This window comes from Erythrolamprus reginae, chromosome Z (genome assembly GCF_031021105.1).
Source record: "Erythrolamprus reginae isolate rEryReg1 chromosome Z, rEryReg1.hap1, whole genome shotgun sequence".
Taxonomy (NCBI): domain Eukaryota; kingdom Metazoa; phylum Chordata; class Lepidosauria; order Squamata; family Dipsadidae; genus Erythrolamprus; species Erythrolamprus reginae.
This window is the reverse complement of record NC_091963.1, coordinates 147693002-147708897: the sequence shown is the minus strand read 5'-3', so window position 1 is coordinate 147708897 and position 15896 is coordinate 147693002. Positions and strand designations below refer to the sequence as shown.

General features: G+C 42.0%; 1 protein-coding gene across 1 annotated transcript in view; it reads left to right on the top strand.

The window, feature by feature from the left end:
- Positions 1–220: 220 nt before the first annotated feature.
- Positions 221–15896, top strand: part of AP1G2 (adaptor related protein complex 1 subunit gamma 2) — a 36650-nt gene continuing 20974 nt past the window's right edge. The window contains exons 1-10 of the mRNA XM_070730063.1: positions 221–383; positions 2977–3181; positions 5994–6118; positions 7699–7840; positions 8402–8498; positions 9520–9596; positions 9736–9831; positions 10749–10829; positions 12236–12334; positions 12651–12706. Of these exons, the coding sequence (XP_070586164.1) occupies positions 2978–3181; positions 5994–6118; positions 7699–7840; positions 8402–8498; positions 9520–9596; positions 9736–9831; positions 10749–10829; positions 12236–12334; positions 12651–12706 (977 nt within the window). The 5' untranslated portion in view covers positions 221–383; position 2977. The remainder of the gene's footprint in view (positions 384–2976; positions 3182–5993; positions 6119–7698; positions 7841–8401; positions 8499–9519; positions 9597–9735; positions 9832–10748; positions 10830–12235; positions 12335–12650; positions 12707–15896) is intronic.

Genomic DNA, 15896 nt, shown 5'->3' with positions numbered 1-15896 from the left:
AAGGGATGGCTTGTGATACTGTCCATAGCCAAAAATTGTGTATTTACTTCCGCATCTCTACTTCGCGGAAATTCGACTTTCGCAGGTAGTCTCGGAACGCATCCCCCGTGAAAATCGAGGGAACACTGTACTGCTATATTGGCATATAAAAGACTCCTGTCAACCCCTTCCTTGCATGTCACACATCCTTTGTCCAACAGAGGGCGCCTAGGGCCAAGCTACCTCTGCAAACTCAGGTGAGCTCACCTGCCAAAGTTGGAACCTCTCCGGAACTGCGAGAAAGTTGACTGGGATCCGAAGGAGAGGCAGAGAGAAGGATCCCAGCTGTTGTTTTCCCCGCTTTTCCCCGGAACAGAAGAAAGCCAAGCGGATTTCCTGGACAGGTAAAAGAACATTTTACAGGATAATAAAGATTATTTTGCAGGATAATAAAGATTAATGAAAACAGAGACCGAGAGAGGGAAAGGGAGAAGGAAAACGAAAGTTTCAAGCGACTTCAACGTTCACCGACCTGATCAACCCAATTTGCAAATTATTATTATTATTATTATTATTATTTTCAATCGTCCAGATGGCAAATGGAAGGAAGGATCTTGGTTAATTTAGAGTTGGGCGTTGGAGGCCTCTCGAGCACACACTCAGGAATGTTTGAATGAACGTCCAAGGAGGGGTAGACTTTGAAACAGGAGTCGATCGAGGAGTTTAAGGTTTCACAAAGCAAATGTCAGGCCGAAGCCAAGAATGCTAGCAGCAAATATAATTCCTGATAGAAAGGCTTCCGGTTCCCTCAAACAATGAGCAAAGCCAGGCCAAGTTATTTGTGGGCAGAAATAGATTTTTTTGGGGGGTGGTGGTGAAGGGGAAGAGGCAAAAACCACAAACCAAGCAACAAAATATGCAGCCTTGTTTGCAGGTGGTTAAAATAATTTATATTGTTTTGATATTGCATCCTCTGAGCCGCCCCGAGTCTTTGGAGAGGGGTGGCATACAAATTTAAATAATAATAATAATAATAATAACAACAACAATAACAACAACAATAATAATAGTGTTCGACTTGTGATATTGTGATACAAAATCTAGCATATCAATCTCATTTGCTGTGTATTACTTTTTTTTGTAAATAAAATAATAATTGTTATTGTTATTATTATTATTATCATAATATTTTTTTAAAAAGTGGATTTTTACACGTCTCATGGCATGAAAGTTTTGTTTTCCGGGTTTGGTAATGACCTTTAAAGCCCTACATGGCATTGGACCAGAATACCTCCGGAACCGCCTTCTACCACACGAATCCCAGCGGCCAATAAGGTTCCACAGACTTGGCCTTCTCCGGGTCCCGTCGACCAAACAATGTCATTTGGCGGGCCCTAGGGGAAGAGCCTTCTCTGTGGCGGCCCCGGCCCTCTGGAATCAACTCCCCCCGCAGATTAGAACGGCCCCCACCCTCCTTGTCTTTCGCAAATTACTCAAGACTCACTTATATTGCCAGGCATGGGGGAGTTGAGACATCTCCCCCAGGCTTTTATATTTTATGTTTGGTATGTATGTGCTGTATGGTTTTAATTGCTCGGGTTTTATATATCTTTTCTTTTAATGTTAGATTTGTATCACTATTATATTGTTTTTATTGTTGTTGTGAGCCTCCCCGAGTCTTCGGACAGGGGCGGCATACAAATCTAATAAATTATTATTATTATTATTATTATTATTATTATTATTATTATTATTTCCTACATACTGATTCAAATAGGGGCGGATTCCTCCTACTGCTGCTATCTGTGTACTATGTGTGCAACTTTGAATGTGTTGTGTACGTGTGAGTGCATGCCAGCCATATTTTGCGCAGGAAGCAAAGGCTCATGAGGGGATGTGTGAGTGCGAGATTTTGGTGATTTTTTATTTTTGCTTTCCTGCATGCGCATGAGCCAAAAATAGCTGAACAATCTCTCACACGCACATCTCCTCGTGAGATTTTGCCTCCTGAGCATGCGCAGATGTAAAATCTCATTGGGGCATGCGTGTGTGCGCATGCAACACACCCAAAGCTGCGCGCACAGCTAAATTTTTAATACCGGTGTAGCATCCTTTACTGTTCCGGTAGCAACCCACAGCTAGATACAAATAAGTTTTCAAGTTTCAAGTTTAATTGGATTTGTATGCCGACCCTATCCGAGGACTCGGGGGGAGGGGCTCACAGCATATAAAAGAGACAGTAGTAAACAATCCAATTAACATACATAAAAAAACAATCCTTAAAATTATAATTTTAAAAAACTTCCATTAACAATTCATTCAACAATCATACTAAGAAAAATTCATTGGTCAAGGGGGAAGATCTATGGAACCCCAGGCCTGGCGGCAAAGATGAGTTTTTAAACTCCTGCGGAAGGCCAGCAGGGTGGGGGCAGTGCACATCTCCGGGGGGAGCTGATTCCAGAGGGCCGGGGCCCCCACAGAGAAGGCTCTTCCCCTAGGTCCTGCCAGACACCCAGGGGCTACACTGTCCATGTATTGATGGGATAAAATTTGAATAGAATAGAATAGAATAGAATAGAATAGAATTCTTTATTGGCCATGTGTGATCAGAGACACAAGGAATTTGTCTTTGGTGCATATGCTCTCAGTGTACATAAAATAAGAGATACATTTGTCAAGAATCATGAGGTACAACACTTAATGATTGTCATAGGGGTCAAATAATGAGAAAACAATATTAGTATAAATCTTAAGGAGATAGGTGATAGGAACGGTGAGAAGACCAATAGTAATAGTAATACAGCCTTAGTGAATAGTGGTGAGGGAATTATTTGTTTAGCAGAGTGATGGCGTTCGGTAAAATTTGATTGATTAAAAAAAAAGAGACTTGGAAAAAAAAGAAAATGAAAAATACACATCGTGCAAAGAAGGCAGGAATTTCTAGCAAATCCTGACCAGTTATTTACCTGTTGTGCCTTTCCTTTGTTTATCTAGGATGTCCGAGGGGCCGCTCACCTTGCCGCTCCTAATCCGGACCATCCGGAGTGCCCAGACGCAGGCCGAAGAACGGGAATTGGTACAACGAGAAAGCGCCAAAATTCGGAGTGCCTTTCGGGGCGACGAACCCGGGAATCGAGCCTCCAATTTGGCGAAATTGCTCTACATCTATATGTTGGGCTATCCCGCCCACTTCGGACAGGTACGTACAGCTACGTCCTCGACATACAAAAATCTGTTTAACGACCGTTCAGACTGACCTGGAAAAAGGGGACTTGGAACCGTTTCCCACCCGTTGCAAGCAGCCACATGGTTCAAATTTATTTATTTTATTTATTTATTTATTAGATTTGTATGGCGCCCCTCTCCGAAGACTCGGGGCGGCTCACAACAGCAATAAAAACAATATAACAGTGGAACAAATCTAATATTAAAAACATATAAAACCCTATCATTACTTAAAAACCAAACAGCAACATTCATACCAAACATAAAATAAAGTATTAAAAAGCCTGGGGGAAAAGTGTCTCAACTCCCCCATGCCTGGTGGTATAAGTGAATCTTAAGTAGTTTACGAAAGACAGGAAGGGTGGGGGCCATTCTAATCTCCGGGGGGAGTTGGTTCCAGAGGGCCGGGACCGCCACAGAGAAGGCTCTTCCCCTGGGGCCCGCCAAACGACATTGTTTAGTCGACGGGACCCAGAGAAGGCCAACTCTGTGGAACCTTATCGGTCGCTGGGATTCGTGCGGTAGCAGGCGGTTCCGGAGGTACTCTGGCCCAATGCCATGTAGGGCTTTAAAGGTCATGACCAACACTTTGAATTGTGACCGGAAACCAATCGGCAGCCAGTGCAGACCACGGAGTGTTGTAGAAACGTGGGCGAATCTGGGAAGCCCCACGATGGCTCTCGCGGCCACGTTCTGCACGATATGAAATTTCCGAACACTTTTCAAAGGTAGCCCCATGTAGAGAGCGTTGCAGTAATCGAACCTCGAGGTAATGAGGGCATGAGTGACTGTGAGCAATGACCCCATGTCCAAATAGGGCCGCAACTTGTGCACCAGGCGAACCTGGGCAAATGATCCAAATTCAGACGCTTGGCCACAGGTTCACATTTATAACGCTTGCGGTGTCCCAGGGTTACATAATTTCCCCCTTTTACGACCCCGACAAGCAGAGGGACCCAGATTCATTTAACAGCCGTGTTACTAACATAACAGCTGCAGTGATTCGCTTAACAACCACAGGTGAGAGAGGTCGTAAAACAGGGCCAAATTCACTTACATTATGATCCCAAATTTATGACTGCACCGAAAACAGTGACTTACGGCCGTTTTTTGCACTTGAACGACCGTTGCAACAGCCCCACAACCACGTGGTCCGAATTCAGATGCTTGGCAGGTGACTCGCATTTATGATGCTCGTAGTGTCCTTGGGGGGGTCACACATTTCTGTACAGGAGTTGGGCAGCCTATAAATTTAATAAATTAAATTAAATTTACCTTTTGATAACTTGGCTTGCCAAGTCAGCAGGGAAGCCAGGTTCACTTAGCAACCATGTGCCTAACTTAAAAACAGCTGCAGAGATTCACTTAATGACGGTGGCAAGACATGTTGCAAAACAAAGCAAAATTTGCTTTAATTTGCCTTGCTTAGCATCAAAAATTTGCAATGCATTTATTATTATTATTATTACCGCCTTCTGCTGCACAAATCCCAGCAACCGGTTAGGTCCCACAGAGTTGGCCTTCTCCGGGTCCCGTTGACTAAACAATGTCGTTTGGCGGGACCCAGGGAAAGAGCCTTCTCTGTGGCGGCCCTGACCCTCTGGAACCAACTCCCCCCGGAGATTAGAACTGCCCCCACCCTCCTTGCCTTTCATAAACTTCTTAAGACCCACCTCTGCCGTCAGGCATGGGGGAACTGAGACATCTCTCCCGGGCCTATACAGTTTATACATGGTATGTTTGTGTGTATGTTTGCTTTTAATAATGGGGTTTTTAGTGTTTTTTAAATTATTAGATTTGTTTTTACATTGTCTTTGTTATTGCTGTGAGCCACCCTGAGTCTACAGAGAGGGGCGGCATACAAATCTAATAAATAATAATGATAATGATAATGATATTATTATTATTGTTATTATTATTATTTAGATTTGTCTGCCGCCCCTCTCTGTAGACTCGGGGTGGCTCACAACAACAGTAGATACAATAAAATACAAATCCAATATAAACTATATTAAAAACTCCATTATTATAAAAAACTAACAACTCTAAAACAATCATACCAATCTCATATGTTGAGTCAGGAAAGGTAAAGAGAAAAATCATATCCCCCCATGCTTGGCGGTATAGATGGGTCTTCAACATCTTATGGAAGGTGAGGAGGGTGGGGGCAATTCGAATCTCAGGGGGAAGTTGATTCCAGCAGGCCCGGGCCGCCACAGAGAAGGCTTTTCCCCTAGGTCCCGCCAGATGACATTGCTTAGTCGACGGGACCTGGAGAAGGCCGACTCTGTGGGACCTAATCGGCCGCTGGGATTCGTTCAGCGGAAGGTGGTCCCATAGGTATTCTGGTCTGATAATAATTAATAATAATAATAATTTATTAGATTTGTATACCACCCCTCTCCGAAGACTCGGGGCGGCTCACAACAATAATAAAAACAATATTATAGTAGAACAAATCTAATATTAAAAAAAGATATAAAACCATGTAGGGCGCGTTATGTTCATACGTTGAGGAGTACCCATGATTTTGAAGGAATTCAGTAAAGCGTTTATAAATATATATGAAACACATGCATTAAATTTGCAGCTGACTCCGTTTATTAAAAAGTTTTTAAAAATCTTTTGGTTTTGGATAGACTAAGCGTAAAAATACCGCCTTTCCTCAGCAGCCATTTTGGAAGGCGCCATTTTGATTTCCCACCGTGCCCCTATCTAAATACCACTGCAAAGCATTGTGTGTGGGTGGGAAAGTACTAAATCCTCTTCTTCCTGTTGCAACCCAGATGGAGTGCCTGAAGCTCATCGCCTCCGCCCGGCTCCACGAGAAGCGGATTGGCTACCTCGGGGCTGCCCTCCTATTGGACGAGAAGCAGGACACTCACCTTCTCCTGACCAATAGCCTCAAGAAGTGAGAGGGGGGGGCTTGTTCACATTTGGGGTGTTTCCCTTTCCCCTAGTGGGCTTGAGATCAGATCTGAGACCTCAAAATCGATCCGTGGAATGGATCAAAATGGTTGGGAGATCGAAAGAGGGAGGGAGGTGGATTTCTGCACGAGATTTGCAAGATCCAAAGGGGATTTGGGTGATGCAATCACGCTAAGCCGGGGTAGGCAAAGTTGGCTCTTCTATGACATGTGGACTTCAAGTCCCAGAATTCCTGAGCTAACATGATTGGCTCAGGAATTCTGGGAGTTGAAGTCCACAAGTCATAGAAGAACCAACTTTGCCTACCCTTGCACTAAGCGGCCATGTACATCCTTGCTTCTGGCTTAAGGGGGCGCCGACCCAGCCATTGTCCTTTTGCAGCCTTGTGGGTTGAGCAAACCCAGACAGGAAGGGCATCTAATGGCGGTTAAAGAGTAGCATGGTAGAACATGTGAGCATGGAACTGGGCTTGAGGGGCTCGGAAGAAGAGGTGTCTGAAGGACGTGGTCAAAAAAGTCAAAATGGCGATGGTGACGATGCAGTCAAGGCTCCGCCTATTTCTTGAAGTGTGGGAAGCGGGGAGTGAGAAACCCTCAGACCTCAGTGTCTTTGGGAGGGGTCTGTTGTAACTTTGAACAGTCACTAAGTGACTGGTCGTATGTCGAGGAGTAGATGTAGCATGTAGTTAATGATAGATGTACCATGTAGTTAATGATAGATGCGAGATGATATTAAGATGATAGCTAGATAGTTTATAACTAGATGATTGATAGCTATTTAAATAGACAGATGATAGAAGATGATGCTTAGATCTAGTTAGATAGCTGGCTAGCTAGATAATAATTGGATAGAAGATACGGTAGATAGATAGATAGATAGATAGATAGATAGATAGATAGATAGATAGATAGATAGATAGATAGATAGATAGATGATAGCTAGATTATAGAGATATAGACAGACTGACAGAGGATAGATGGATGGTAGCTGGATGGACAGATAGATGATAGAGATATAGATAGATGATACAGATAGATAGATAGATAGATAGATAGATAGATAGATAGATAGATAGATAGATAGATAGATAGATAGATAGATGATAGAAACATAGATAGATGAGTGAGAGACAGTGAGAGGTGATAGATGGATGGATAGATAGATAGATAGATAGATAGATAGATAGATAGATAATAAAAATATATATAGAGAGAGAGAGAAAGAGAGAGATGATATAAAGATAGATACGTGATAGAAATATAATTAGATAGATGTGAGAGAGAGAGACAGAGAGAGAGAGAGAGAGAGAGGTAATAGAAATATGGATTGATAGATAGGTAGATAATGATGGAGAGATATTGATAGATAGATAACTTTGCAGCTATAAAATCCTTATTACAAAAATACCATGTTTATTTATCTTAAAGCTAATAAAACGGATGCAGTAAAAAATGTACATTAAAATACGGCTTCTCTAAAAATGATTAGAAAACAACGGGTCTAAGTATTAATGTGGAACAAGGGGCAGAGATTTCTCACACGCCTCCTCTCCTTCCCTGCCAGTGACCTCTTGCACAGCAACCCCTGGGTCCAAGGATTGGCACTCAGCACGCTGGGTTCGCTCGGCTCGGCGGCCATGCTGCAGGATTTGGCTCAGGAAATACAGCGGCTGGCAAAAAGCGGGCAGCACATCGTACGAAGGAAGGTGAGACGCCGCGGATTCATTTTCCGGGTTTCGCCATACAGCTAGCCACATCAGATCAGGTTTAGCAGAGTTGGAAGGGACCTTGCAGGTCATCTAGTCCAACGCCCTGGAGACCCTTATATCTGCCTCTACCTAGGATCGAACTGACAACCTCGTGATTGGGAGGACAGAGCTCCACCACTAGGCCACAGGAGCTGGGTGTTGAGTCCTTGAGTTACAATCGTTCATTTAGTGACCGTTCAAAGTCACGACATTCTCTTTAACTTTCAATTTGTATTGGACAAAATAAATAAGTAAGTAAGTAAATAAATAAATAAATAAATAAATCCCAATTCTTGCAGAAAAACGGGCAAAAAAAGGACAGTTTACAAAAAAAACTGGGGCATTTTTGCCTTCCCCCAGCCTTTAGGAGGCCTCCCAAACCCTTTGCCCATCCCATTTTTACATTTTTCTTACTAACTTCTTGGTGCATCTTACAGGCCGAAAAATACGGTAATATATTATACAATATATAAATAGAAATCATAATAATTCCTTTTCAAATGGACCCTCTTTTTCTAGGCCGTGGTCTGTGCTGTGCATATCGTCCGGAAAGTACCCGCTTTGGTAGATATGTTCACACCTCTGGGAGAGCAGTTGTTGAAGGAACAAATTCAAAGTGAGTGGGCCGGGTTTTGAGTCAGAGGTCGGTGGGCAAAATTGGTGAGTTCCTGTTTGTATGGAGATCCATCCGTTACTTGCACCAAGAGTTGAGAGTGCAAACCAGGGCTGCTATTCACTTATCTTCCCTACCGGTTTGCAAGCAAACAGCCTTCCACAACATGCGCATAGTCTCAAAAACATGGATAAATGGGAGGATTACATCCAGGTGGGGGGGTTAGCGAAGTTAGCGCTACCGGTTCTCCCGAACCGGATAGAACCAGCTGAATACCACCCATGCTGCAAACTGATTTCACGGCGGAAAGGTGCAATAGAAGTGTTCTGCCAGGCTCTCTGGTAGGAGTCTCCTGAAAATTCAAGGGTACAAATTTCAGACACACACACGTTTGAAAATTCAAAACAATGTTATTTATCACAAAAATGCAAAATAAACTGAGCACTCTTTTTGTATTGCAAAGAGTACTCGTCCCAAAACAACCGGGTAGTCTGTACAATTTCCCTTAAGCAGTCATTAAGTACTTAGCTAGCAGCTGTGAAGAAACTTCACACCCCTTCGTCTTCCACAAAGTGAAACACACACACTTTGCTCTGCGTTCGTTTCAAAGGCGTGAAAAATCAACAAAGTCCAGAAAATAGCAACACACGATTCCCGAAGAACTGCGATCAGATACTCTTCCACAACAGCCACCAAACACACTGCTATTTATAGCAGCAGCCCTAATTACTGGAGCCCCACCCAAACACAGGTGGCCTCTCATATCTCCTGTAATATGACCTTACTTGGTCTCTTCTACGCCTAATTCTGCGCTTGTGTGGGTCCAAGACATCTTCATCCAAATGGTTAGCAAAAAGATAAGAAAGGGTTAGGGGAAAGATTGGGGGAAAAAGAAAAGAGGGAGAAAAGAGGGAGAAAGGGTTAGGAAGAGGATCAAGAGGGAATGGAAGAAACCGAGCAATTGGGAAGAACGACTGAATGACATTCAACACTCAAAACACGATCAATCTAATTGTTTTTCCAGGCATCCTGTACGGCAGCGTTATGTTAATCGCAGAGATGTGTGAAAAAAGCTTGCAGGCCCTCCAATATTTCTCCAAGGTAATAACAGATAACAACAAAACTATGGAGTTGGAAGGGACCTGGGAGGTCATCTAGTCCAACTGGCGGTGGACAATGGGATCCGGGACCTAGAGCCTCATCGTCCTGATCTTCCCCTTCTCTTTGTTGTCTTCCCCAGTTTGTTCCCCAGCTGGCCGGAATTTTGCGCAACCTAGTGGTGTCTGGATATTGTCCAAATAACACAATCGCGGGCATCAGCGAACCTTTCCTCCAGGTAAGAAGATGGGTGGACGCAAGGCAATTCCTGGGGGAAAATAGAACCCACAGACCTACACTGATCAGCAAAAATGTTCCCAAATTTGGTTTGGGAAAGAAACTACAGTGTCAGGAAACGTATTCCAGGCATTAACTACTCTGTTGTTGAATTCGAATTTTTTGCAATCAAGTGTTCTGTCCCAGTGGTGAACCCACCAAGAAATATGCACAAACGGATTGAAACACTAATTATTAATTACTATTTTTTCTTAACAATCGGGTCTTTGTAAAAGTTCAGGACATCATAAATAAGTATTTTTAATTTTTTAATTTTTTCAAAATGTTTAATTATTTAAAATGTTTAATTATTTAAAATTTTAATGCTTTAAATTTTTATTTTCTTTAATTTTTTTATTTTTTTTATTTTTTTATTTTATAATTTAATTTTTTATTTTTTTCATTTTTTTCATTTTCAAAAAATAAAAATTAAAAATTAAATGTAATTTAAATTATTTTTTTTAAAAAATTCTATTTTTAAATTTTTTTAAAAAAATTAATTTTTACATTTTTACATTTTTTTAACCATTTTGACCAATTGTTTGACCATTCTGACCCACAGTCAAGGTCTTTTTCAAGGGTAGCAGCACTGTAAGTGGTTTCAATAGAGTTACATCATCTGTGATGAGGACGCAGTTGATTTTTATATTATCACAAAAGTTGTTTCATGCAAAGAATGAAGAGAGTTGGTCCTAAAATGCTGCCTTGGGGGCACACTGCTGTTAACAGGTTCAGTGTTTGATAAAGCACTTCTGATTTTGACCGCTTGCTGCTTGTTCAGGCAGGTTCAAAAGTCCCAAGATATGCCCAGCTGGAGCTGTGTGTTTTTCTACATGGGACCAAACTGCTTCCCAGTTCTCTTCCTCTCTCTCCCCAAAGGTTCAGCTCCTACGGCTCCTACGGATTTTAGGACGAGACAACACGGAAGCCAGCGATGCCATGAATGACACTTTGGCGCAGGTCAGCAGGAAGAGGGAAGTTTGGGAAGGAAAGGCTGGGTTGGAGAACTTCAAGGTTAACCCAGAAAATATAGAATTGAATTTAATGTAATGTAATGTAATGTAATGTAATGTAATGTAATGTAATGTAATTAATTTAATTTAATTTAATTTAATTTAATTTAATTGCCACCCAATCACGTGGGACTACAATACTTGTAGTAATATTGTATTGTAAATAAAGTATTGTAGATTACTACAATAATCAGGATGGGAATAGAGAAGACAACATTCTGTTATGACGGGCTATTGGCAATTAGCCCCCTTTGAGTTCAGAATAAGTTTCAAACACACAGCCAAGCTTATATACAGTCTTGCAAAAACAATTCTCAAGCGGAGTCAAATTACTCTCACCCAAAAGTCCTTTGATGCTGGAGTGTGCCAAAACAAAGGAGTAAATGTTGCAGCTATAAAACCACACTGCACACATGCCAAATTCCTCAAAGCTCTTTGGCACTGCAATATGCAAAGTTCCCCAGAGTCCTTGAACACAAAAAGCACTCCACGCTGTTTCAATCTTCTTCCAAAACACTCTCTCGCCAAACAGATAAACGCCCACGCCCCAGCAGTACCAACCTCCCTTATTTATCATGAACTCATTAGCTTAATTACTCCTTGAACAGCTGTACGCTCTTAACTCCTTTGACGCCTGCACAAGTGATCCCTATGTGCCATAATCCTGCACACACGGAGATCCAAAATTTGGTCCTCCATAACAGCTGTCTGCTTCTGCTTGTGAGCCAGCTTCACTGTCTGGTTCAGCTGGCAACCAGGCAGGTTTCCGATAAACCGAGGATTCCCATAAATCTGAACCAGTTCCCCCCAGAGATTAGGATTGCCCCCACCCTCCTTGCCTTTTGCAAACTTCTTAAAACCCACCTCTGCCATCAGGCATGGGGGAACTGAGACATCTCCCCCTGGCCTATATAATTTATGAATGGTATGTTTGTGTGTGTCTCTTTTTTAAAAAAAAATAAGGGTTTTTTAAAGAGTTTTTAATATTAGCTTTGTGATACATTATTTTTTGTTATTGTTGTGAGCTGCCCGAGTCTGCAGAGAGGGGCAGCATACAAATCTAATAAATGAATGAATGAATCAATCAATCAATCAATCAATCAACATCAAAATCCCCAGCTGCAGGGGCTGGCCCAGAGCCAACCACAACACATTCTGTCTTTTAGCCTCTGTCGCGTTCCCAAAGGTCTTAGAACGTGGGAATTCTCCTGAGATTATTTTTTTTAATATAATCGTGTGCTTTGGAAGAAATGCAGAGTGATAATTTTTTTTATTAAAAGGAGAAAATGCTGAGTGACAAAATTCTTATTTTAAAAAGTTTTGGGGTGATGCTTTCTATTTTCCTTCACTCAGGTGGCAACCAACACTGAAACAACGCGAAATGTAGGCAACGCAATCTTGTATGAAACGGTGCTGACAATCATGGGGATACCGTCTACCAGTGGATTGCGGGTACTGTAAAATTGAACACTGCACAATTGCACAATGCAAACGTTAGTGTTTGATTTAAACCAACATTTCTCCCTTTAGCTCAGCCGGCTAAACTCAAATCAAGGTTTCTGAGCACTGACATGTGTTGTAAGGATTGTTAGCTTTGTCTAACACCAAATTCCATCAAATGTTAGCATCTCTTTTGTAAATTCATGAGTCAGGTAGTTCCACAAACTATCCTTGACTCAATCTGCTTTCCTAACCCCACTTTACGTCAGATTCATTTTAAGAATTAAAGGAAATTCTTGGTTTTTTCCCCTCCCCCTTTCATACGCAGGTCCTGGCGATAAATATCCTTGGGCGATTTCTCCTTAACAAAGATAGAAATATCAGGTAAAAAGAAAAGAAAATCGGAATTTAAATCCAGATGGGATAAAACTATTCTGGTCAGGCTGATTAAAAACCTAGGTTTGCTGCTTATCTGAATAGAACCTTGGGGAGAAATAAGAGCCAATGGTGTGTTCTTCAAATTTGGCATTTCATTGAAAAAAATTGGAATATTTTCCTAGCAAAAAAAGAATAGAAAAAGGGAGGGAGGGAGGAGGAAAGGAAGGAAGGAAGGAAGGAAGGAAGGAAGGAAGGAAGGAAGGAAGGAAGGAAGGAAGGGAGAATGTGAGTGAAGAGGGAGGGAACAAATGAATGAATGAAGGGTGAAGAAGGCAGAGAAGGAAGGAAGGTGTTGTGGTTTATTTTTATTTTTTTTATTTATTCATTTGTCCAATACACAAATACATATGAAGAAAAATAGACATGTGGTAATATAAAACAGGGTGAAAGTGAACTTAGAGGAGAGGATATACGAAAGGAAGAGAATATATATGATAAGTGAGAGAAAGGAAAGACAATTGGACAGGGGACGAAAGGCACACCAGTGCACTTATGTATGCCCCTTACTAGCCTCTTAGGAACCTGGAGAGGTCAATCGTGGAGAGTCTAAGGGAGAAATGTTGGGGGTTAGGGGTTGACACTATTGAATCCGGTAATGAGTTCCACGCTTCGATAACTTGATTGTTGAAATCATGTTTTTTACAGTCACGTTTGGAGCGGTTCGTATTAAGTTTGAATCTGTTGCGTGCTCTTGTGTTATTGCGGTTGAAGCTGAAGTAGTCATTGACTGGTAAGACATTGCAGCATATGATCTTGTGGGCAATACTCAGATCGTGTTTTAGGCGCCATAGTTCTAGGCTTTCTAGGCCCAGGATTGTTAGTCTGTTTTCATAGGATATTCTGTTTCGAGTGGAGGAGTGAAGGGCTCTTCTGGTGAAATATCTTTGGACGTTTTCAAGGGTGTTGATGTCTGAGGTGTGGTATGGGTTCCAGACAGATGAGCAGTAGTCTAGGATAGGTCTGGCAAAAGTTTTGTAGGCTCTTGTGAGTAGTGTGAGATTGCCTGAGCAGAAGCTGCGTAGGATCAGGTTAACAACTCTAGAGGCTTTTTTGGTGATATTGTTGCAGTGGGCTTTAGCACTTAGGTCATTCGATATTAGTATTCCAAGGTCTTTTACAGAATGTGGGTTAGCAGTGAGAGATTGTTTATTCAGTTCGTATGTGCGGTTTGGATTCTTTTTGCTGATGTGGAGGGTAGAGCATTTGTTGGTTGATATTTGAAGTTGCCAGGTGTTAGACCAGTCTGAGACTAAGTCCAGGTCTTTTTGGAGAGTGAGTATGTTATCAGTGGTGTTGAAAAGTTTCACATCGTCGGCAAAAAGAACACAGTTGCTTTTGATATGGTCACAGAGATCATTGATGTAGAGAATGAAGAGAGTAGGACCTAGTACGCTTCCCTGGGGAACGCCGCTTATGACAGGGGCGGGGGTGGAGATGGCGTTACCAATTTTGACAATTTGTTGCCTATTTGACAGGAATGCAGTAATCCAGTTGTGGAGGAGTCCTGAGATGCCATAGGATTTGAGTTTTAGGAGTAGTTTGTCGTGGACCACTGAGTCGAAGGCTTTGCAAAAGTCTATAAAAATTGCATCAATGGATTTTCCTTGGTCGAGGAGGGTAGTCCAAATGTTTTTGCAGTGAAGTAGTTGTAGATTGCAGGATAATTTCTTTCTAAATCCAAATTGTTTGTTTGAGAGTAGGTTATTAGATTCTAAGTAGAGGGTGATTGATCGATTTATAATTGATTCCATGATTTTACAAGGGACGCAACAGAGAGATATTGGTCTGTAGTTGTCCACTAGTGAAGGGTCTCCTTTTTTGAAAATTGGGATGACTATTGCTTTTGACCACAGCTTGGGGAGCATGCTGGTCCTGAAGGATTTTTGGAAGATAATGCTTAAGGTTTCAGCAAGAGCAGAAGAAAGTTCCCTTAGGAAGTATGCACAGAGACCGTCAGGTCCAGCAGATAGGGAAGGTTTGAGGTTGACTTCAAGCCAGCTCCTTTGGCTACTGATTTTGACGTAGATGAATGAGAGCCATCTGATTTCAGAAGACCCGTGTAGCTGAAGGATGGATCAGACAGTGAACCAGAAGGAGAGGCAGAGAGAGAAAATGAGCAGGAAGGGATTGGAGAGACAGAGAGGGGAATGGAGTCAGTCTGATCTTCAGCCAGAGTTTTATCTGACTCAGAAGGGGAAGAGTTAGTGAACAATCCTATTCTGAATGCTCGGGTCCGGAGAATGCTGAGAGGACAAGACCAGCTGTGCAAACGCAGAAACAGATTATAGGTCACAGGTGATAAGAATTAATGACGCTGCTGGAACCTTGATAAAAAGGGTTGGAGAGGTTTGTGTGAGAGTCTATTGTTCAGTTTTGAAGAAAGTTTGTTGAATTGTGGTTTCGTGTTTGCTGTGGATTTCTGGACATTCTGTCATGAGTTATTTCTGTGAGTTATTTCTGGCTGACATAAGCCTGAAAGGCTTCTGCACTGACTGGAATAATTAACTCTGACCTATTGAACTCTAAACTAACATTGCTCTGAAACTCCGTGGTTTGCAGTTTTCTGAATATAAAGAACAACCCTTGTTTTATTTTTACAAGCCTGCATGTGTGTATTTGATCATTTACTTAGTTCCTGGTTGGTCCGTGGCCAGGCAGAACAGAAGGAAGCAAGGGAGAATGTGAGTGAAGAAGACAAAGAAGGAAGGGAGGGAGGGAGGGAGGGAGGGAGGGAGAATGTGTGTGAAGAAGACAGAGAAGGAAGGAAGGAAGGAAGGAAGGAAGGAAGGAGGGGAGAATGTGAGTGAAGAAGACAGAGAAGGAAGGAAAGGAGAGAGTGAATGAAGAAGGTAGAGAAGGAAGGAAGGAAAGAAGAATGTGAGTAAAGAAGACAGGGAAGGAAGGAAGGAAAGGAGTGAGTGAAGAAGGTAGAGAAGGAAAGGAAGGAAGGAAGAATGTGAGTGAAGAAGGCAGAGAAAAAATGAAGGAAGGAAATGAAAGTGTGAGTGAAGAAGGAAGGAAGGAAAGGAAGAATGTGAGTAAAGAAGACAAAGAAGAGAGGAAGGAAGGAAATGAAAGTGTGAGTGAAGAAGGAAGGAAGAATGAGTAAAGAAGACAGAGAAGGAAGGAAAGGAGG